The sequence below is a fragment of the Eriocheir sinensis genome, chromosome 15 (genome assembly GCF_024679095.1).
Source record: "Eriocheir sinensis breed Jianghai 21 chromosome 15, ASM2467909v1, whole genome shotgun sequence".
Taxonomy (NCBI): Eukaryota; Metazoa; Arthropoda; class Malacostraca; order Decapoda; family Varunidae; genus Eriocheir; species Eriocheir sinensis.
Genome location: NC_066523.1, coordinates 15,864,609 through 15,887,084, shown reverse-complemented (window position 1 = coordinate 15,887,084; position 22,476 = coordinate 15,864,609). Strand labels below are relative to the sequence as shown.

The 22,476-nt window shown below is 42.4% G+C and overlaps 1 protein-coding gene across 1 annotated transcript in view; it reads left to right on the top strand.

Moving 5' to 3' along the window:
• The window catches only part of LOC126998955 (rotatin-like), a 31,030-nt gene extending 11,069 nt beyond the window's left edge, over window positions 1-19,961 (top strand). The window contains exons 8-24 of the mRNA XM_050861245.1: window positions 265-417; window positions 1,809-2,120; window positions 2,835-2,984; window positions 3,891-4,294; window positions 4,540-4,693; window positions 5,306-5,503; window positions 6,020-6,223; window positions 8,043-8,219; window positions 9,399-9,534; window positions 9,735-10,393; window positions 10,939-11,041; window positions 11,336-11,563; window positions 12,111-12,204; window positions 12,621-12,750; window positions 14,111-14,289; window positions 16,862-16,994; window positions 17,929-19,961. Of these exons, the coding sequence (XP_050717202.1) occupies window positions 265-417; window positions 1,809-2,120; window positions 2,835-2,984; window positions 3,891-4,294; window positions 4,540-4,693; window positions 5,306-5,503; window positions 6,020-6,223; window positions 8,043-8,219; window positions 9,399-9,534; window positions 9,735-10,393; window positions 10,939-11,041; window positions 11,336-11,563; window positions 12,111-12,204; window positions 12,621-12,750; window positions 14,111-14,289; window positions 16,862-16,994; window positions 17,929-19,920 (5,406 nt within the window). The 3' untranslated portion in view covers window positions 19,921-19,961. The remainder of the gene's footprint in view (window positions 1-264; window positions 418-1,808; window positions 2,121-2,834; window positions 2,985-3,890; window positions 4,295-4,539; window positions 4,694-5,305; window positions 5,504-6,019; window positions 6,224-8,042; window positions 8,220-9,398; window positions 9,535-9,734; window positions 10,394-10,938; window positions 11,042-11,335; window positions 11,564-12,110; window positions 12,205-12,620; window positions 12,751-14,110; window positions 14,290-16,861; window positions 16,995-17,928) is intronic.
• The last annotated feature ends 2,515 nt before the right edge of the window (window positions 19,962-22,476 follow it).

The window sequence follows — 22,476 nt, the reverse complement described above, 5'->3', positions numbered from 1 at the left end:
ATACATATTGTAGAATAGCTGTTACTGCATTCCAATCTTTACCAGACCTGAATTCCTTACTCTCAGAGCCCAACACTACTGTTTAAGAACTATTTCATATGGAGTACTACTTTTTCTTACACCACTCTACTTCTTCCCATTTGCCTCTCAACAGTTGGAGGCACAACTATCATTTCACTCATTTATCAACATTATTTGTGCCTACATATATAACAATTACTCATCATTATGTTTCAAGCTTTGCATGTGTTGTGTCTGTTTCAGGTTGTCTCAACCATGTCATCTGGGGTCACCAGTCCTTCCAACTTAACCCAGGTCAGCTGCTGCTCCCCTCACACCCACACTGCTCCCTACCATGGCCCTCCAGACACATTGGCTGGAGGAGGTGAGCCTCAGCCTTTCAGTGGGGTTGGTCAGGTGAGTTACAGTTTGTAAATTCTGATCATTATACAGTGTTTTTTTTATTTTATTAAAAATAATCTCTCTCTCTCTCTCTCTCTCTCTCTCTCTCTCTCTCTCTCTCTCTCTCTCTCTCTCTCTCTCTCTCTCTCTCTCTCTCTCTCTCTCTCTCTCTCTCTCTCTCTCTCTCTCTCTCTCTCTCTCTCTCTATTTTTTTTTTCTTTTATTTAAATCAGATTTTTTTAAATGTTTTTTCCTATAATGAATATAATTATATGAATGTACACCTTGATATTCTCTATACATCGGTTGAAGTCTATGTTGGAACTTGGTTTCATGTTTGAGCCAGTCCTAAGACTGACCTGCTGCAGCCAGCCAGCATTGCACCACTATTCTGTCTAGTCTCCAACAGTCTAACCTGATCTTGTCATGTCTTTGACATATTCTGACATTTTTAAAATATCATAATTTAAGTCGATTTAAATCAAACAACTGTCATTATATATATTTTCCAGTTTTTGCTCATCGTAATGATGAATATAGTGGTTAGCATGACTATTATTTCATTAATTCTTAAACAACACCCATCATTGATTTAATTAAATCTGCTGTGGTCCACTTAGCCAGCCATCATAGATTGAATCGTACTCCTACGCTCCACAGACTTTAATGTTTGTCTCAAATTTTGTGGGTTCCACGATTTGTCCTGCAGCATGGCAGTATATCTGAGATTGTGGATGTGAGATAATGCCATTAGTTATCACTGAGCCACCATGAATGAGAAAATATAGGAAAACACATTTATGAGTTAGGAAGAAAGGACGGGAGAGAAAGTGCAGATTATTCTGAGTACTTCTGAGTACTGTTATTCTGAACAGTGTCAACAGTAATGTAAGTGATACAAAGAGTGATGATGTCACTTCACCATCTGTACTACACTATTACTCTAGCAAAGGCTTCTGTCACAAGTGTGGGTAAGAAGGGTATGCATCAGACGTGTGTGTGGTCAGACTGGTGTTCATGGTGCTCTCATCGTCCTCATTTCTCACCACTATGCTTCCACCCTTCCTCACCACATCACCCTTCCACACCCTCCCACAATCATCCTGCACCAGCTTACCCTACCTCCTCATATGACCCTTCCTGTTTCAATTCTGACTCCTCTCTTCCTGATTTATCCTCCCATTCTTACATCTTGCCTTCATCTCATCATTCACCCCCATCATTGCCACGGCCTTCATCTCAATCCTTCAAAACCTTCCACCATATTTATATAACTCTGAGGAGGAGTAAAAGTATGTGAGTAAGGTATATGTTGTCCAAATTGTTTCAGAATAAAGAACATTTATATTATTCGATCATGAGGAGAAAAGAGAAAGTGTGGAAAAAAAGCAATTTCTTCCCATTAGGAGCTTCTTGGGTCAACCATCCATGAACAAGATGATGGTGATGAGTTCATCTTGTTGGGTCTGCACCAGATGACTGTCCCCAGCCACTGTGTGCGTGCCATGAGAGCAGCTACCTCCTTACTGGCTTCCCGTAGACCAGGCCTCCAGTCAGCCTCCCTACGTCTTATGTCAGCATGCATTACACTCTTGCGAGATTGTGTTCATCCCAGTATGCTGTGGAGGGTGTTAGTGGAGGGAGAGCCATGTGAAGAAGAGGAGGAGGCAGGTGGAGAGGAGCAACTAGTCACTGAAGTCAAAACAGGAATACTTATGGTGGGTCTTTGCTTATATAATTATTATGTGCTTATTTCAGTAAACCCTTGCTATAATGAACAAAATGGGGGAAGGAGGTGATGTTATACCAGATATTTCGCTATATCCGAGGGATCCACACTTTTTGCATGTCATTATGAGGTGAAATGTTCGTTATGTCTGATCATTTCTGATTATATTAGATGTATTAGAAGAAAGGTGAGGCACGGAATGGCAAGACAAAAGTGATTACAGTTGGGCGGACACTAGACATGCACTACCTGATCAGCTTTGTTTGAACCACCACCGATTGACATGCGTGTACACCTTTGGCTGGCCTACCACCAAACTGAGCCTCTTACTTACTGAATTTTTTCAGTAAATCCCCACATACACCGCACTGGCCCCAAAAGTTTGTTAAAGCTGAAATTCATTTTGTCGAGGTCCATAAAAGTGAGGGTTTACTGTACCTGTAAATAAACTTGTATCTGCTGTTTTCTTTATCATCAGAAATGTGAGCTATTTTTACATTTTTCAAATACCTCATTCCTCTCAAGGAAAATTTATTAATGGTCACTTTTTGATCTGAAAATAATCATATATAAGACTATATGGCTGATGTTATCAAATAATTGATGGTTCTCTGTTTTTACCACACCAGAGGCATGCAGTAGTTTTAAGACCTTCAAGACATCAGTCTCTAAGTTAACTTATGTCAGGTGTTCATTTTTGAAGGTTATTGGAACCCTGTCAGATCTCATTCTGACTGGCCTTGAGGCAAGGAAAGAGGCAAGGGGTGAGAGGTGGCTGATGGTCACCCACTGCTGCTCCCTCTTCCTGTGTCATGTCCTCACAACTCTTGTCCCTGTGGAAGCTGCAGTGCAGGTATTTAATAATAGATTTTGTTATTTCCCAATTGCTATGAAAAGGAAACTGGAAATGAAAAATGACTATGCATTTTTTTTTTACAACAAAAGAATCGGCACATTAACCCTTAAAGCGTGGGTGTAGACAATAGTTGACAGCTGGTGCCTGGGCTCAAACCGCGGGTGTCGACAATAGACGACAAGGCATTTTTTGACTTAGCGTGCAGTTAAATTTATTTTGTTTGTGCTGGAGTAGGGTAAGCATGTCATTTTCTTTCAAACAATACCCAACAATGCTCTCTTGACTAATTATTGTTCAGTGTATGACTTGTGTAAGCTTTGAAAAGATGTCAGCTAGACATCCCACCTCTTCTCACCTTCCAGTGAATTTCATCTACAAGATGGGGGCCCTTTGACTTCAATACCCAACAAGGGTATCAAGAAGGCCTAGAAGTTAAGTTTTTTGAGTATGTGGTTCACATAAACTGTAAAAGTTATGCTTCTTATTACTAAATCATAGAAGGGAAGTCCACTCGGGGTGGAAAACTGTCTATTAAAATGTGCTCTCAGTGATCCTACTTCCATACGTGCTCTACCAAAGGTTATATAGTCTTCAACCTAACGTCAAAAGACAGTTAAGGGTACGTACTTTACAATGGCACTTCATTAAGTTACGTGAGTTAAGCTGAAGTGAAGGTATGAAAGGTTGAAGTGAGGTATGTTTTTGCTTGAATATGCCTGTGTGGGAGGACAGGCACGGCAAAATAAGCCCATGCTTTAAGAGGGGGACCAATTTTGTCAACCTGTAGCTTAAGGTTAGATCCTTTTGGTAAACAATTGACTTTACACTTTCGTGTGAGTGAAGTCTTCAGTATTTTCACTGTAGCCCCTTGATAACAGACAAAGTAATTTAATTTCCTTGCAGGTGATAGACAACGCTGTTTGTGATGCTGTTGTGATGGTGCTGTGTGATGGAGGCTTCTTCCTGCAGCATCCAGAGCATCACCACACTCTGCTGCAGTACTTGACTCAGGCTAACCCTACATCAGCCAACGAGGTCAGGTGCCTGCTCTTTGCTGCCAAGTCTCTGGAGGCCACTTCTAATTTCCTGAAGGCCTCTAACTCAGACCTTCAAGGATTTCTTGACCTTGCTGAAAAGTCCCTACCAAGCTGTAGTGTTCTCCAAGATGCTACCATCTTAGAGAAATTGTTGTGGGGTGTTGGGAGACAGGCAAAGGAGGGCAGTGTGTCTGAGGAACAGCTGGAACAGTCACGACACATACTCCTCCAGTGCCTTCATTCTCCTGTGCTCTCTGTGCGGCTTTATGGGTTAGTGTTTGGCTTGGTGGTGTGTGTATTTGTATGTAAGTGTGCATGTAGGATGTAGATGGCAACGTATTGAAGGTGCAACTTAGAATAATGTTAAAGTCACTTGAGTTAACTAACATCAAGGTATTTAAAACATTAAAGCCTCTGGTAAGCATTCTGAGATAGAAGATTTTTTTTATAATTAATTGAAACTAATTTCCTTAAAGTTTAAATATATTACTCCTCATTGCACCCTTAACACACAGGTATAAGAGTGTGTTGAGGCTTGTTGAGTCTAGTGTTGGAGCAACCCAGACTCTAGATACCAGCTGCAGCAGGTCACCAGCTGTCCTTATCCTCTTGTCGCTAGATGTAATCAGGTTCATCCTTTTTGCTGGATGTGCTGATGACAACAAAGAAGTAAGCAAGAGACTTGTGTAATCTGCAGAGTACAACTATGAATGCTGTATGAAAAGTAGTATGGAATATGCAATTGGGCTGAATTATGTAAGAATGAAGTTTTCCATAAAGTACTAGTAGAAACCTCTCCTGGCCTCCCTAACACGGGAAATCTAAGGAAAACATGACTCCCCCCCTTTCCCCCAAAAAAGAGGAAGCAGTTAATTAGAGGATGGATGGCTTAGTATAATGGGTCCAGATCCTCACAAATGAATATGAGTCTAACACTTAACAAGAGTGAAGTTTTGAAAGCCATTAAGGTGAAGGTCCTTCGTAAATAGTGGTCAAGCCTTGTTTTCCTCTTTCTTCACAAGTATCTGTATAATTCTTCGCATCCCTGTGTGTATCTTACTCTCTACCAGCTGGTAAATTCGTATGGATAACATTTATCTATATGCACCCATACCTCATACTTCAAAGGACATTCTGTCAATTGCTCTACCTTGTTATCATTATGATAAAGATATACAGTGCCCATTTCCTTACTTAACAAAGATAATAATAAGTTTAATATAGTCATTAATTAGTAGGATAATGAAATATTTTGCATGTCACTGAACTCCACTGTTCCAGGTTGCCAATATAGCACGAGAGTCCTTACTGACCCTGTTGCTTGGCCGTCCCTTGATGAGTAGCTCCGTGTGGACTGTGGCAGCCAAGTGTTGGGGTGCTTGCTTACCTGACCTGCAGTGCCTGGCAGACCCTTCCTCCTCCCTGGGCCGAGCAGTGGACCAGACCTTTGAAGCTGTGTGTGATAAAGATAGCCCTGAGGTGAGCTGACGGGCATATTAGCAGGGATTTAGAATTTTTAGCCACCTATTTTCTTAAACAGGAAGAGTCATTGGAATAGCCTTACTGTAAACAGATTCATTGAGGCTTTAAGGCAAAAATGTAACCTTTTTATTGCAACTGATACAAAAGTTAGCATAACATCTTTGGAAATTTCAAAAGAAAAGACAAACCTTGAATCTTGAATGAGTTTTGAGTGAGTGATTATACTGGTTCTTTAAGCTTTGGTGGGTTTTGTACTTTCAGCTGTTGTAGTTATATACATTTGGTGTCATTATCTGCTTACCACTAACATTGATCCATTGTTAAGACACTCAGTGCCACTAACAACTCTTGCCTTATTACTGTACCATTTTCCTCTTGGTTCATTATTGTTAACTATCACTTGATACCCTTAGTATTGTTGCTTTTGGACCATTGTGGTTAGATGTTGATGCCACTGCTAGCCAGTAATACTGATGCACTTGTCTTTCACTCCCTCCTCTTCATAAACATCAGGCACTGCGCTACCAGCTGCAGTGTCTCTTTCTCCTACGTCGGGAGGCAAGGAGTGGACCCTTCTTCCAGTCCTGCCAGAAGCTCAAGCACATGATTCCAGACCTGTGCTTTGATTCCCTACGCTACAGCATCACTGTGCACAATGATCTCTTTATCCTCAGGCAGCCCATACACATCATGCGCACCTGTAACCTTGAGGCGGAGGTGGGTTGCATGCACTCCTAACATAGCAGACTGTTCTTTCTTCACATTATCCATTGTAACTACACACCTGTACCTTTGCACTTTATTCCTTCCTGTATCTATATATTTGTATTTAACTATTTGTAGTATACAGGGCCTGAGCTCAAGCTCAGATAGTCCTGTCTTCCAATCTATATTTGTCCATCTTTTCCTTCATTTTATGGACACTGCCCGCTTCAACAATGTCTTTGTTTAGACCATTCCATGTATATCCACGCTCCTGTATGGAAAACTGTACATCTTTGTCTTTCAAAGAAATCCCCTTTCTTAATTTCCTGCTGTGTCCTCTTAGTTGCTTCCTCCCTTCCATCTTGATTAAATCATTTGTATCCAACATGTCCATTCCACTTGTATCACATGCAACACTATCAGGTCTCCTCTTTCTCTTCTTTCTTTGAGTGTTGGTAGGCCCAGTTCCTCCAATCTAGTCTTGTATGACAGATTTGATAGTTCTGGTACTATCTTCGGATGTATCGACTGTTCACTGTGCGCCGTCCACGACACGATGTCATGCATTCCAGAGATTGCGCCTTTGTGTGGACGGCCGCTTCATGACACTACCACAACCACTCTCCTTCTGAGTGTTCCCTCCTACGAGGCTTTCAAGCATATGGCCCCTGATTGGCTGGCTTCCTCTCTCGCCTCTCATGGAGGCGACAGTCACTCACACATGCTCTTGGTGATAAATGTTTTTATACTATTTACCTTAGCTCACACATAAAATAATAATAATAATAAAAGTTTGGTTTATATCAACACAAAATTGTATGCTGTTTCCAATAACTGATACTGGATGCTTGTCGAACGCCTTCCCACGCTGCCGGTGTCATCCGCCCTACTCTTCGTATCTCACGTTCTGACAATACAACCGATAAATCGGATCTATACAAATATATCGTGACCATACACTACAGGGTAAAGATTGTTTAATAAGCTTAGGAAATGGTCATCGCCATAGGCTTAAGGAGGTGCAGCGCGGTGTGTTTACCTGTGATGTCAGCAAGAAAGTGGCTAAACCAGCCCCGTCGTTGCTTGTGTCACATCCCCGATTCTTGCCAAGAATTGGGGGCACGTCTTGAAAATCTGATGTGCCAGAACAAAAATCGCAAGAATTTCGCAGGATTTGAGGAAATTCTTGCTTGCTCTGGGGTATTTCTTGATCGCCAGATGACGCCTTAGTTTGGGGGTCGACTTATACTACAGCAAGTATAGGCCTAACCCATGATTTGAAGCTAATAATCTTTTGGTCGACTTGTACGATGCAGTGTACGGTAATACACAACACAGGAAAAATCGTCAAAATCAAAAAAACAGTTCAGAGCGGATGTCCTCTGAGTGAGGGCTGTGGCATGACTGACGTGCACAGTGATACTATGGTGCTCTTGCCAAGTAGCTTGTTCAGCAACCAAGTTATCATACGGCAACTGGTGCAATTATGAGTTCGAAATTCTGTTAGAGAACCGATTAGTTTGAAAAGTGAGATGTTCGAAAACTAAGATTTGACTGTACTTGGACTTGGACTCCAATACATTACCAAAGTACTCTTATTTGGACTCCAATTCAGCTATAAAACTGAATATTTGTACTTGGACTTGGACTTGTGCTGTTGTATTGTAATAGTACTTGAACTTAAGTATGAAAAATGTACTTGAACCCAAGCCTGATATATATATTACTGATAGAGGGAAGAGCTCTGAAGATGATGGAGCTGATATGTAATAATAGTTAAAGACAAGGGTGTGAGATGTGACCAATATGAATGTGTTTGTATGTGGAACAGGAAGGAGGGCTGCTGAAGGTGGTGGAGTTGATCCATGGTGGAGGGACAGAGGCAACAGTGCAGAAAGCAGCTTGGACTCAGTTAGCTTTCCTCTTGGAAGACCCGAACCTCCACAAGGCATTCATGAGGTTGTGCTCCCTCCCATTCCTTGTCCAGACCTTCATCAACTCACTTAAGGTAAGAATGCTTTTTGATGACAATACTAATGTTATGGTAAATTGTTGTACTTTGGAACCTACAATGATGTAATGAAGCTTGATTTGTTTTATCTCTTTGGATAGCTTGGTAATCCTGAGAGGTATACTGTGTGTGTGAGTGTGAGTGTGTGTGTGTGTGTGTGTTCCACTCTGAGCACTCTCGTCTTGTGGCGAACGACGGGAACACACGCTTGCCTTTTCAACTCGTAAAACAGGATGCTTGTTCATCAAGTCACTGCTCATAAACCAAGGCAATTTTAGTGATTTTCTTTTGTTCGAAAATCAAAACACTCATAAACTAAGGCACTTGTAAACTGAGGTATTACTGTAATTTGAAACATCCTCTCTCCATGACTTCCTATTTTTACTTGAAGTTTGTCTTCAGATTGCTGTGTAATATGCCATACAGTGGGTTTGTCAGTCACATTGTTGTTGTGCAGCTGTGGATGTAAATATTGATGTAATGTATTCTTAACTTGTGTCAGGTAGCTTCTTTGTTTGTGGCAAGTCACATAGGTAGAGGAGGAGAAGAATAGAGGTTGAAGTAGGGAGAAAAGGAAGTTGTTGATGAATTGCCAGGACATGAGAGAAAATTTGCTGGTTGAAAAGGGACTATCGTTACAGTGACTTTTGAGTAAGGTGGATCAGTGTTTTGTTGACAGCTGAACATGTCACTATTCCTATCTCATCAGGCACAGTATAAGATATGCAGTCACAAGTCCAGCGTTGACAATCTGAGATATTCCTCTTTGTTTATCGCCTTCATCTTTGCTGTCCTGTGTATGACTCGTAGATTAGAGTAGATGGTAGCAGCAACAAACAGCCTAGTTAGGACCAAAAGGTCTGTTGCTGTTTGCTTTTCCTTTCCTTTGTACTCCTTTGTATTTTCCTCAATGGGATTGGACGGGATATGAGTCTCCCACTCTTGACAGTTGTTGACTCTTCCCCCTGATGTTAAACCTTTTCATGTCCTCCTCACACTATCTTCAGGCCTTCTTAACAATCTGGGGATGTTGATGTTATTCTGTGGCATATTAGAAAATTTTATTATCATGTTACTTCTTTGTGCAATATTGTGAAGATGTTTTTTTATGCTTAAAAACAAACACACACAGGCACACATATGTGCAAATGCATTCCATAATAATTTCCTGTGCAGCGTGGAGAGGGTGAGGGTGTGAGACTGGAATGTGTGCCTCGGGTAGTGGAATGCCTCAGACTGTTGGCCACACACTCAGCGGAGGTTCGGCTCACTCTGCTGCAGGACCCAACCTTCCTCACTGCCCTGCTGGGAGGTGAGTTTGCTTTCAGGCATGGATGTATGTTCTTGTAGGTTTGTAATTTTGTGTGTTACAGAACGGTAAGCTCTATGTATTGTTTGTTATTCAAGTTTACACCTTTCTGTGAAGAGGGTTGGGGTCCTGATTTGAAATTAGTCTGTGGATGCTGATGTTTATCATGAATGTTGACTAGTGTTTTTCCTTTATACTTGCAGCCACACTTCTCTTCTACGAGGACATGCGCATGAGAAGTCAAGCGTCATGCCTCATGGCTCTTGTGCTTTTCCAAGACCTCATCAGCTTTTGGGACACATTGGAGGAGATAGGGGCAACACAGCTGCCTTCAGTGCCACAGCTTCTGGCCAAGGGACTCCACCTTCCATTCCTTCACCGTACACACCCTTGGGGGGAGGACAGGGGTCTGTGCACAGAGATGAGGACTGTTCATCACTTGCTGAAGGAGGCTGAATGGCCTGCCCGAGAGTTCCTTGGAGCAGTGTGGGATTCATGTCAGGCTGGTGGTGTGGAGTGGCTGTCTGCATGTCATTACCAGGACTCCAAGGACTCTGACTGCCTCATCTTGCTGAATGAGAGAGAGACTGCATGGCTCAGGCTATCTATTCTGTCCTTGGCCACCACCTCAGCCCTAAGGAATGTGGAAAATGCCACCTCCCACCATGATGTCAAGAAGAATGTGGCAGCCCTCAGCTTCAGGGTGCAGCAGCTGGCCCTTGCTGGGTGCTGTGACAAGGACTTCTTCTTCTCAGCTCAGTGGAGGAGCAGCTTTCAGCGCTTCCTGACATCTGAACCAAATTCCTCTGTGGATGAGCAGCTTCTTGTGCATATATTAGAGTGTCTGTGTACATGCCTCAAGGTAAATTTATATGTATATGTTGTAGCAGAAGCTCAGCCTCCCTCCTGTAGTCCTAGTGCAGGAAATGGGATCATGACTATTTCTCGTTTAGTATATGCTTCGCAGCTACAAAATAACACTACATAACTTTAAAAAATCTTTTAGGTTCTTGGTTTTCAATAATTATGTAAAAACTTTGTGTGGGTTACTCTATAGGCTACATTCTTCCCATGTCTTGAAATGGCAAGGAAATAGTTGCCAACATGACTCTGATCACAATCCTACTTTCCCTTCTCCTATTTATCATGGTAAGTGATTATATTCACTATAAGGCAGGCTGGGTTTTTTATTTTTTGATAAATGATTTATGTATGTAAAAAATATGAGGGGCCTATCCCCAACCTGAACCTCCTGTGGTATCCAAGCTGTATCCCTTGTAATCACTGCTCAGGACATTCACTTGAAGATGGAGACATTTATTTTAAAAGATTATCTTTTGGGGCTAAAAGTTGTGATTATGATATTCATTTGTTGCCCTTTTCTTAACTTTTATCTCCATGTTGCAGGTACACTCCCAGGTGCAGGATGCCCGCTCTTCCCTCATAAAGCTCTTAGTTACAGAGCTGACCAACCCTTCCAGTGCCTTGCTTCACACCCTGGGTAAAGCAGGTGAGTGCATCTAAGATTTGTGTTATTAGGGAAGTTATTAGGGTAGAGAATCAGCCCCTGACTACTGCTGCATCTGTTTATGCTCCTAGTTCAAATTTTGGACTTCATATTTGTGTCAGACTATAGTTAAGCAGTAAGGGAGGGTAATTATGCTAACTGTGATGATACTTTATTTATTTATTTATTTTTTTTTTTTTACATCAAAGGACACAGCTCAAGGGCAACAAAAAGAGTACATGTTAGTTGCAGTGGACTATCTATATGAATTTTATGATCTGGTTATATTCTCTGCAGGAGGCACTAGCTGGGTTGCATCTGACTTCAGCTTGCAGGCTGTGCAGACTGTGAGGCTGTTCCGGGCAGCTGCTGGCCTTGTGGCTTGCACCTTATCCCTCCTGTCTGAGGGGAAAGCAGGCTTTGAGACATTTTGTGAGGACTTCTGGGACAAACTGGCAAATGCTGTCACCTCCACACTCCTCCCCATACTTAGTGCTAATAATGACCTGCAGCACTACAATGTGGGTGAGTTGATCTGTATACTGTAAGGTTTGGTAATAAATGAGACAGTGGTGCACAGCCTTATTTGGTGCTATAACACACGGAGAGAACTGGAAGGTCTGGCTGGATTGTCAACTGATTACCTGAGATGATGACAGATCAAACTTAACCTCAAGTAGAGATGGGGTTTTTTTTGTTTGTTTTTTTTGGTCTATGATGCCAGTAGGCTTTCTTGGTGGGGCCTGGTGGTTGGCCTTAGCCCCATTTGGTGGGTTGATAGATGGTCTTCAGGACAGCACTTGGGTAGTCTTAGAACTGGCTCAAAATGCTGTAAAACATTTATTGAATGAGTTTTTAAAAGGAATGTACTTGAAAAATGGCTGTTTTGCTCCAGAGGTACTCCTTAAATTTTTTTGTGTCCTTTAGGGGTTAGGAGAATGGTATGGTATACTGAAAGTGATCATGGCTGGAGTGGTGCTTCACCAACTATGTTATTCTTATCCTCATATACAGTATATATACATGATAATTGTGTTATATGACTCAGAGTGTTAAATTTGTGTTACTGCAGCTGTGGTGGGGATGGCTTTGGAAGTATTGGTCCATATCTCACATAATGGCTGGCCAGGCATGGACTTAGCATCTCAGCTGGTCTCCAACTCTGTGAGAGAGAGAGAGAGAGAGAGAGAGAGTATTATTATTATTATTATAGTTAGTTCCTTATGTTGGTCAGTGGTTAAGGTATGTAAAAGAATCCAGTCAAAGGAAATATGGTCACTGCTCATGATGGTGTGAAGTGAATGTTTCACTCAAAGACAACAGTGAATCAGATCTCATGATTTTCCATGACTAGCCATTAAATAAGCATAGTTTTGTTTTCCTGATGTCTCCCTCTTCCTAATCCTTAAACTCCTTCAGTAGGGAAGTATCAAGATGCCTCTGGAATTATATTTGACATTTTGTTTTTAGCATCTTTTATTTACAGCTGCACCATGAGGCAGGCACTTTTTTTATGCAGCTTTCAGTCTGTCTTAATTTGTCCTAGAAAAATTAATCCCTGCTCTTCACAACACCACACACACAGACTGATAAGCTCCTTCCATCTGGGTCGTGGCCTTGCTCACAACTCCTACGTGGGTCGTCGCGTGACTCTCAACTCCTCCCTGGTGCTGCTTCATCTTTTCTCCCATCCCAACACTGATTTCTCACAGGTAAAGCCCTCCTCCTACTCAGGAATTCAGGCATAAGATAATTACATGGCATTATTGATTGATGTGTTTCTGAGTGCTTCAGAGATAGGATATGCTTGCCATTTTGTATGCACCTTTCTAATTAAAAGTACAGGTGGTCCTCAAGTTAAGACATATGTGACTTATGACTGCTTGCACTTATGGCCAGGCCAATAATACATATTAGTAATACTTGGTTAAGTAATGTGTTGACATTTGAAATATCCTGCTGTGGGTAGAGCAGCTGTATGTTTACATAATGATCCCACACCTCAAACCCCCCTCCTTACCCCACCGCTGTCCTCACGCACTGGCCTTACCTGAGCCCAGCTGGTGAACAGCAGGAGGGGGGAAGGGTGGGTGGATTGGGCCAAGTTCCCCTTTATTTGCCTGTGGAACTCAAGCTGAAAGTACTACTTATGCTACAGTCACCAGTTGCTACTCTACTGGCTTATTGGCCCACAGTCTGCCATACAAGCATACCACTGGATCTAGCAGACACTAATTTGCTAGTATTGGAGCATAGCAAGGGTAGAGTGAGTCTACCCAGTTATCTCTACTGTTTACAAGTTGCAGCTGCATTTGGTTCACTCGTGAGCCACTCCCCACATGGGGCTTTAACAAACTTTTTGGGCCAGTGCTGTATATGTGGGGATTTGCTGAACAAGTTTGGTAAGTGCACGATTCATTTTAGTTGCAAGCCGGCTGAACATGCACAGGCACATTGATTGGCAGGGGTTTAAACGAAACTGACCAGATAGTGCGTGTCTAGTGTCCTCCCAACTGTAATCAGTCACTTCCGATCTCGTCCTTCTGCGCCTCACCTTTCATTTAATACATTTCATATAATCAGAAATGATCAGACATAGCAAACATTTCTTCTCATATAACGAGCAAGGATTGCTATGTGCAAAAAGTTCGGATTCCTTAGATATAACAGATTATTGGATATAATCTCACTTCATTCCCCCAATTGGTTCATTAAATTAAAGCGAGTGTTTATTGTACATCATCTTAATTTACATTTTTTCCTGATGTGAGTACTAATTGGAATAAAGGTAAAGTTTTGGGCATACACTAAAGCTGTGCACAGCCTTAGTGCTCATCTCTATCATGTTGGCTCTTGAGGCTGAGGCAGGAAATGACCCATTACTTTAGGACACAGGGCTAGTCTGAAGTCAGGGTTACCTCAGTTACCTTTCCTAGGTTTCCCCAGCTTGAGAGGGAGGATGAACAGTTGGATGGGCTGCTCACCACCTGCCTTGGGCTATGGCCAGTGTATAATTTGATGGAGATATCCTATATAGACATATAAGTATGACACACTCACCTATCTTTTCAGGTTATCCAAGAGGCTTCAGGTGAGGACTCCCTCTCATGGCTGGTGTCCCTGTGGGTGTATCGTGACCCCCTAGTGGCCAGCTGTGGACTTAATGTGGCTGCTGCCCTTGCTGCCCAAACCTCACTCTTGCACTACAATCTTACACAGGTCTCAGGAGGCGTGTGGGCAGCTGCTCTCAGGTTGGTATTTCTTCTGTAGCTACCTATCCTGTAGCCTGTGCTAGGATATAGTTGCTAGCAAAATATTTCTTTTTGAAGTTTCCCCACTTGATGTAGCCACTTTCTCCACTCTTGTTTTGCTTAAGTTGCTCTTCCATTTTCTACTTCTTTTAAAATACTGCACACCAACTTTTCACAGGCTTTCATGATGTACATATCCTGTGTCTGTTGTCTCATATTGAATATCTTTTTTTTTTTCAATACATTCTTCCTCCTTCCAGTGATGTGGCATAGCATCAACAACACAATGTTTGGTTTAACGAGAATCTGCCCCTAGTGAGATTTTCTAATCAGTTTCTTATAGTCAATGTTGTGTCCATCGTTTGTTTTTTTTTTTTTTTTTTTTTTTTTGACTAGATCAGTGATTTTTAAACTGGGGAGCATTATAAATTCTGTTGTTGAAGTATTTTATTTTATTTTAACAAGAGCATGGGTTACTATTGCAAAATTTATGAAGAAATGCAATATTATTGCCTTTATTAACTTTAGTTTTCTATTGTCTAGTTAGGCTTACCATTGTTAGTAAATCTGGGAGTGAATTTTATCTATAGATGCAAGGGGGGCGTGGAGGGAAAGATGCATTCCTAGGGCAGGCATGGTAGTAAAACATCCTTCTCATGTCTTCTCTTCCTCCACATACTGCCTCCAGGTCTTTTTTGGTCATCCAGCTGGTCTCCTCCATTCTACCACGATCTCTGCAGCTCTTCTGAGTACATAGCCCCCCTCTCTCCTCTTGGCATGCCCATACCATTGCAACCTTTACCTCCTCAGCACACACAGCACATCATCCACACCACACATTCTCACCACTTCATTTTTTTTATTTATTTATTTATTTTTTTTTTTTACGTTTTCGCTTGTGGTGCCAGTAGGCATTTGGTACCCTATCTTCCCAATTCACATGCCCTGTGTATTTCAGCATTCTGCAGTCACTGCTACTTATCGTTCTCTCCAACTCTATTTATTGGCCATGTCTGCTCTGTACAGCATTACCAGCCTCACACATGCACAGCACATGCATTTTCATTCATGTATTGTGAAATTATGTCACGGTCACATCATTATGTATATTACTACCTTGTTTCCAGTAAAGGCTAGAGGTAAGAAAAGGAGGGAAAACACTGTCAGAGAAGTTAAAAGGACCCAGGGAAATGGGCCACTTTGCTGTTTCCCTTGCAAATAAATAAATACATGTTATGATATGGTATGATGCTACACAGGTCATCAAGGTCTGAGGCAAGTGTGGTCTTCACTATGAAATAGAGTATAACCCTGTCCCTGTCTTTGTGCCATTCATTCTACTTAACCTTTAAACTGTGCCAGACATTTTAAGATGACATTTTCCAAGCTGCATATCAAAAATTCCCACAACGCCAGGGTAAAATCCAATGAACCTTATGTTGCTACATCATCCTTCTCTCACACCATAATCTATCATGAGATCAATTGGCCTGTAGCAGTCATGGAGGGTTTTAATTTGTCATCAACTTTTGATGCTACCCAGCCCCCTGGCTCCTATGGTCATGGCTGTGGGGGAGACATTGGAGGTGGAAAAAGGTGTTAGTGAAGAGAAAAACTGTACTAGACTGTTCAACTTGACATGATTCGGATTATAATTATACAACCATCAACTTATGCTGGTGAGGAAGCGTGACTAGTGTAAACATGCTCCTGGCACTCAAGGTCACAGATGCGCTGCCAAACATAAAGTTACCACCAAACTTGGTAAGTCATCGACACCTTCACAAATTTTAACATTGATTGTAGACTGATCAACCACTGTCATCACTCTCTGATGATCTACAGTAGCAGAAAGACCAAGAAAACAACAGTGGGGATATAGGAGAAGACTCAGCTGATGAACTGAGTGAGGGAGGGTTGGTATAGTATTTCCCACAGCTGCCACCCCCCCACCAGCCAGATTCTCGTGGAAATACTATAGCTGGAGTGAGAGAGGAAGAGAGAGAGAGGAAAAGGGAGAACAGGAGCCTCAGATATGTGGGGCAATGCTAACTCCATGAATAATAAGTTTTAATTATAATGTTCACACGTGACTGTTAAATGTATTATCCTCCCTCTGCCACCCTCCCGACTCCCTCGTCACTGGTCCTGGTCACTGGTAAATGATTTTTCTTTTTTTCCATCGTTTGGTTCTCTACATGCTTCTCTTGGGTTTTATAAGATTAAAAATTGTTTTCCAGCAAGATCACTTTTGCCATTTATTGCACAGTCGCCAGGTTAATACATCTTTCTGTCAGTAGTTAGCTCTCTAGCTTTCCTGCCTTCATCATAAACTTTTACTCATGGTCTCTCATTGTACTCAGCCATTGTCTCTATTCACCCATCCTACTTCCACTGCCAGCCTTGATGGGATAGCTTCTCTTGACCACTATTCCCCACTCCTTGTAATTCCTCATTCTCTACCTGCCTGTTAGTCTTGTACATCACACGGGGATATCTTAGCATTGCACTAATTATTTTATCAGCCTTGTGATAGGACAGACTGTTTTAAGACTGTTGTCATTCTAAACAGCTACTTCCTACCTGAGGGTCGTGGCTGCCTAGTGAGAGCTTCAGCAGCCTTACTTCTAGTGCAGCTGACTCGGGTTGGACCTTCGCCAAGCAGCCCCTGGCCTTCCCCTATAGTAGCTGATGTATGCACTGGGGTGAGGCCACAGTATAATTTATAGTTCTCCATTCTCTCTCTAGTTAACTTTTCTCTTCTATTAAGTGGCTATACTTTTACATTGGGCAAGATGAGGAACATATACCGTATTTGACTGCTTATAAGACGCACTTTTTTTCCAAAAAATGTCCCAGAAAATCACCCTGCATCTTATAGGGCAAGGGTCAGATTTGGGTTACTATCTAGTGAGGTTTTAGTGCTGCATTGGCACTTAAATTAAACTGCAAACATCTCTGCAAATGTAAACAAGGTGACGATTGCTCCTACACCAACAACGGCAACTCTTTTCTAAAGTAACCATGTATAACAGTGGTACTTACCGGTATTTCATGTAAAATAACACCATTCAGAAAGCAAATTAAATGACGATGCTTAACCGTGTATGTTCCTAATCAAAGTAGCGGACAGTTGTACACCAAACTTGATGACATGTGCAAGACCCACTGTGTTTCTTTAGTGTGAAGCCAGGAATCATTCATAGAGGTAAGACAGACCTTCTTCATAAAACTGTTTAACTTTGTTTAATTAATAGACAAAAACAATATATGGATAATATTGATGAAATATTGAGAAGATAGGCTATTATTCAGTATTTCCAAGTGCCTGTTTCTCCATTTTGACATTTGTAGTTTAAACCCGTTTATTTATTTATTTTTTTCAAATGCCTGTCCAAATTGAAGTGCGTCTCATAATCCATCAAATACGGTATCTTCAAATTTGTATTTTCCCTCCATAACTTTCTATGTATACTGTATGAGATAACCAATTCTTTGATATTGTTTGTATTAAACTACTTGATAGAGGAGATTACCATTATATTATTGCATTCCATAGGAATGTGATCAATATTTAGGTAATCCCAAAATGAGGTATGGTAATATTGGAGAAAACTCCTTGAATTTATTCATTTACAGGAATCTGTAGATGGATTGGAAGGGCTGATGACCCTCCTTCAGCACTGCAACTTTTATAGCCTTGTGCTGACCTCTCTGTCCCATCTAAGTGTGGGGCTGGGCCTAGCTGGAACATCCTCGCCAATTAGGCAAGAATGGGACCTCTCTCTTAGTTGCCTCAGCTCCTTTGGCCCAGGAGAGAGGGAGGAGGAAGAGGAGGAGGGACAGAGTTGTACCTCCATCCAGCTGTATGAAGCCACCTTGAAGCTGCTAATCAACTTGGTGCTGCTGGGCCCTAGCCAGGTGGTGCCACAACTACTCTCCCATGGGCTGGTGAATGTAATAGTGACACAGCTTCGTAGCTTGGTGGGCCACATTGAGTCCTCCCAGCCACACTTACGAGCCACAGAGGCCAGCCTGGTGCTGCTAAGGGCAGTGCATAGACATCGGCCAGGCCAGTCAGCCACCATTGCTCGCAACACTGGCCTAGAGCACCTTGCATTGGGGGTGCTGGCTGCTGGTCTACTGCCTTTGGTTAGCCTGGAAGTGTTAACAGCCTTACTGGCAGAGGGGGGCTGGGGGGCAGTGCATGTGGTTGAGTGGGTGACCGTCTGCCCTAGCCCCATTCTCTGCCCTGTTGTGGCTGCTTTACATGCCTCAGCCCCAGGCCATCTACAGGCTGCTGCTGCTAGCTTCCTGATTGGCCTGACTCAGGTTGTCCTTCATGGCAGGGAGGCTATACAACAGAATATGCATTTGGCCCTTACTGGGTCTTTAGACACTCCTGCCCCTATGCCTGGCAACAAAGCACTATGTCCAGGCTGGGAGCTGTGTCGACACCTTATCCAGCTGGTGTGTGATGCCCCTCAAACCCCAGACAGTGCCATCCTGGGCCACCTGCTTTTGGAGAGCCTCAAGCTGTTGCTGTTGATAAGCCACAGTGCCAGGGAGGCGGCTTTCCATTTACGGCCATGCTTCCTGCCCTTATTGGCTCAGCCACTCCGGGCTCTTCAGGAAAAGGTGACCTCAGTAAACCTGCATATCAGTGGCAACTTGCTACGTTGCAAGGATGTCAAGGAGGAGGTCTTGGCCAGCATCCAGAGTCTGGAGGTTGCTACAAACTGGGTTATTGGAGGAAGTTGTGTTGAGGATGTGTGTGAGACATTGCTGGCCAAGCTACACCCATTGTGGATTCCTGCACAACACACACCCTCCATTATGAAAGCATTGCTAGACTTCCTCCTGTGTTCCACAGCAATGCACCAGTGCTGTGTGCTGCTCACACGCACCAGTGCCATGCCTGGGGTGCCTCTGAGTGCTACGCGCACCCGCTGGCCCCTCCTAGCCTGTGTTGCCACCTTGGTCTGCCAGCACCTGGCCAGGATTGCAGGAGAAACTGGGAGCTTGTCTCACTGCTTTAAGACTTTATCCAGAGAGAGCCTTGACAGGGCACTCTCAGTGGTCACCAACTGTGCACGGGTGCCAGAGTGTGCTTTGATTTTGAACAAACTGGATGTGGTGGGCAGCATTATGAGGTGGCTAGAGTGCCGTGCAGCCTTGCAGGAGGGTGTGGCTATCACCTCCACGGTGGTGCAACTCTTAGCCATGCTCACCACTCATCAGGAGTCCCGCACAGCTCTCCTCAAGTCAAAGCATTGGACTGCCACCCTTAAGGAACTTGCAGCTCACAAGATGGTGCAGCTGCATGCCCTCAGGGTGGCAGCCAACATGGCCCTGGGACGGCATTCTTCTGCCTCCCTCCTGTCCCAAGGCAGCCTTGTTGAAACCCTCCTGGAGGTTCTAGCTCAGGAGAAAGAGGAGGAGGAGGAGGAGGAGGAAATAAAGTGTTGTGAGGTTGCACTAGTCACTATTTGGGCACTGGCTGCCAACAACCAAAGGGGAAAGGCCATTTTGAGACAAAGTCCATTGAAACCTCTCCTGAGGCACCTGGCTGAGACTGCAACTGACAGGAGGGTAACTTTTGCTCAAACTATACTGCATATGCTGGAATGAGAGAGAGAGAGAGAGAGAGAGAGAGAGAGAGAGAGAGAGAGAGAGAGAGGAGAGGAGAGGAGAGGAGAGGAGAGGAGAGGAGAGAGAGAGAGAGAGAGAGAGAGAGAGTTTTTTATAGGATTCCTCAAAATTGTATTCCTAACTCTTACCATGTCATTGGTGTCAGCAGCAGTGCCGCTTCCAGTCACACCCTCACAACACAAAATTAATGGCTTCTTAGAAGTTCATAGAAGTTAATGAAATGTATCATATGTATCATACATGTACTGTACAAGTTGTAAAATAATCTGTACATTCCTTAAAATCTGTAAAGTTTATACATTTTTACAATTTATATACTGTATTACTAATAACTAAAAGATATTTGCTTACCCTAATGTATGCCCCCAACTTTACCTTTACCATGTGTCCCATATCAACACTTGGGCCATAAGGGTGGAAGTTAGGGCAACAAACCAGTTGAGCCACTGAGGAGCTAATTTTTATTCTGAAGGCCTGGGTTCCATTCCTGCCATTCAAGATGTTTCACTGTGTTATTGCAGTTTCCCTAATGTATATAAGGATCATATGTGCTACTGTGGGTTGATAAAAAGCTTTGTCAACGACCATGAGTGTGGGCAGGATCATCATTCCTTCATGTTCACAGTGTGGAGCTTTGGTGTCAGATTAAGTGTTGCAGAAGCATGCAACTCAGTTGGTTTGCTGCCCTGACTTCTCTTCTGAAGGCCTAGGTTCAATTTCTGCCACTCAGTGGAGTACATTTCAAGATTCTTCACTACATTACAACAGTTTCTGTGATCTAGTATTATTGTATATGAGCCTTATATGCATGTATTTTGGAAAGGATAAGTGTCACTGCTTAGGTTACATTATGAGTCATTTATACCAGTTTCAGGTTCTGTCTGGTTTGGGGGAGAGCCTTTACAATGCCTCTATTGATTTATTTTGTTCATTCATCCCGGCTTCTCTTCTTTATTTCACCTATGTATTTATTTATTTATTTCACATATTTATTTATGTTTTATCTTTTGTGCATAATGGTTCTGCTGTCCTGATTTCTTCATATGTTATCTGAAAATGATTTATTATATTACATCTGTGGCTGTAATGGGCGCAGCAAGACTGTTAATTTGAATTCCAATGGTCTGGAAATCCTAATGGCATGATTTTGTAAAGACAGGATATTATAAAGTGACAAATATTGACAAATGTCTGAATTCCACTGCGGTCACAAAAGAAACACCATTTAGTCTCTCTCTCTCTCTCTCTCTCTCTCTCTCTCTCTCTCTCTCTCTCTCTCTCAATTCAATGCGAACAGGATGTAAAGAAACTGGAAAGGATTCAGAGGATTTCAACAAAAATGGTACCTGAACTCTCAAATCTGCCATGTGAAGAAAGATTGGAATGCATGAACCTCATAATTATAAGTGTGGATTTGTGGAACAGTTTGGAGGAAGAAGTGGTGGAGGCGAAGTGTCCACCAAATGAAAGAAAGATTGAATAGAAGTAGACAAAGAGACAGGACTATCTGAGCCTATAGCTCAGGCCCTGTATGCTACAAATAGGAAAAAACAAATAGACAAATAGGTAAACACACACATTTTTATATCCATCGTCCAGTCACTGTGGTTAGCATGCCTAGCTATAAATCCATGGGCCCAGGTTCTACTCCCGGCACAGTTAGGTTATTTCTCTTTTTGACATTGATACGTTTAAAGAAAAGTCAAAGTATACATGTATGTAAACTTATTAGCAGTTGCTTTATGTAGCTACTCTCCCCTTTTGTTTATTCTTCACTGTCATTGTCTTATTTCCTATATCCATGTCTGTTCATCTGCCATGGTAGGGGACGGTTTGGGTAGGAGAGAGCAGTGATGATTCGGACATCGCATTTATTGTAAGATGTATGGAAACGAATATCCCCAGCGAAATACCAAAAAAAAAAAAAAAAAAAAAATGAAGTGGCCAAATCATATATATATATATATATATATATATATATATATATATATATATATATATATAGATATATAGATATATATATGATTAAACTTCTACCTTGAGGCTCCAACCCGTTTGGCAACACTGCGTGGCCAACAACAACAACAAGGCAGCAGGCAACAGGACAAGTGATCAGTGGGAAAAACAGGTAAAAGAGGTAATAGCAGAGGAGGCAAAGATATCAATAGGTATAAAGAAGTACAAGGTAGGAAAAAGGAGACTGAAAGGCTGGTGGGATGAAGAAGTAGAAAAAGCAATAGGAGATAGAAAAAGAGAAAACAGAAGGCAAAGAAAGTTGCGGAAATTGACAGAGAAAGAAGGGGAGCAGCACAGACAGGAATGGGAGGCGGCGTATAGCAGTTATAGGAAGGTGCAGAAGGCGACACAGATCTTAATTAATAATAAGATTGCTGATTGGGAGAGACTGCAGGCAGAGAAACTAAACAATCTACCCCGAGGAGAGAGAGAAAAAGAAGGGTGGAAAAGACTGAAGAGGAACCTAGGAGGGAAAGAGGTAGATCAGAGGGTGATACTGAAAACAGAGGGCAGGGAGAC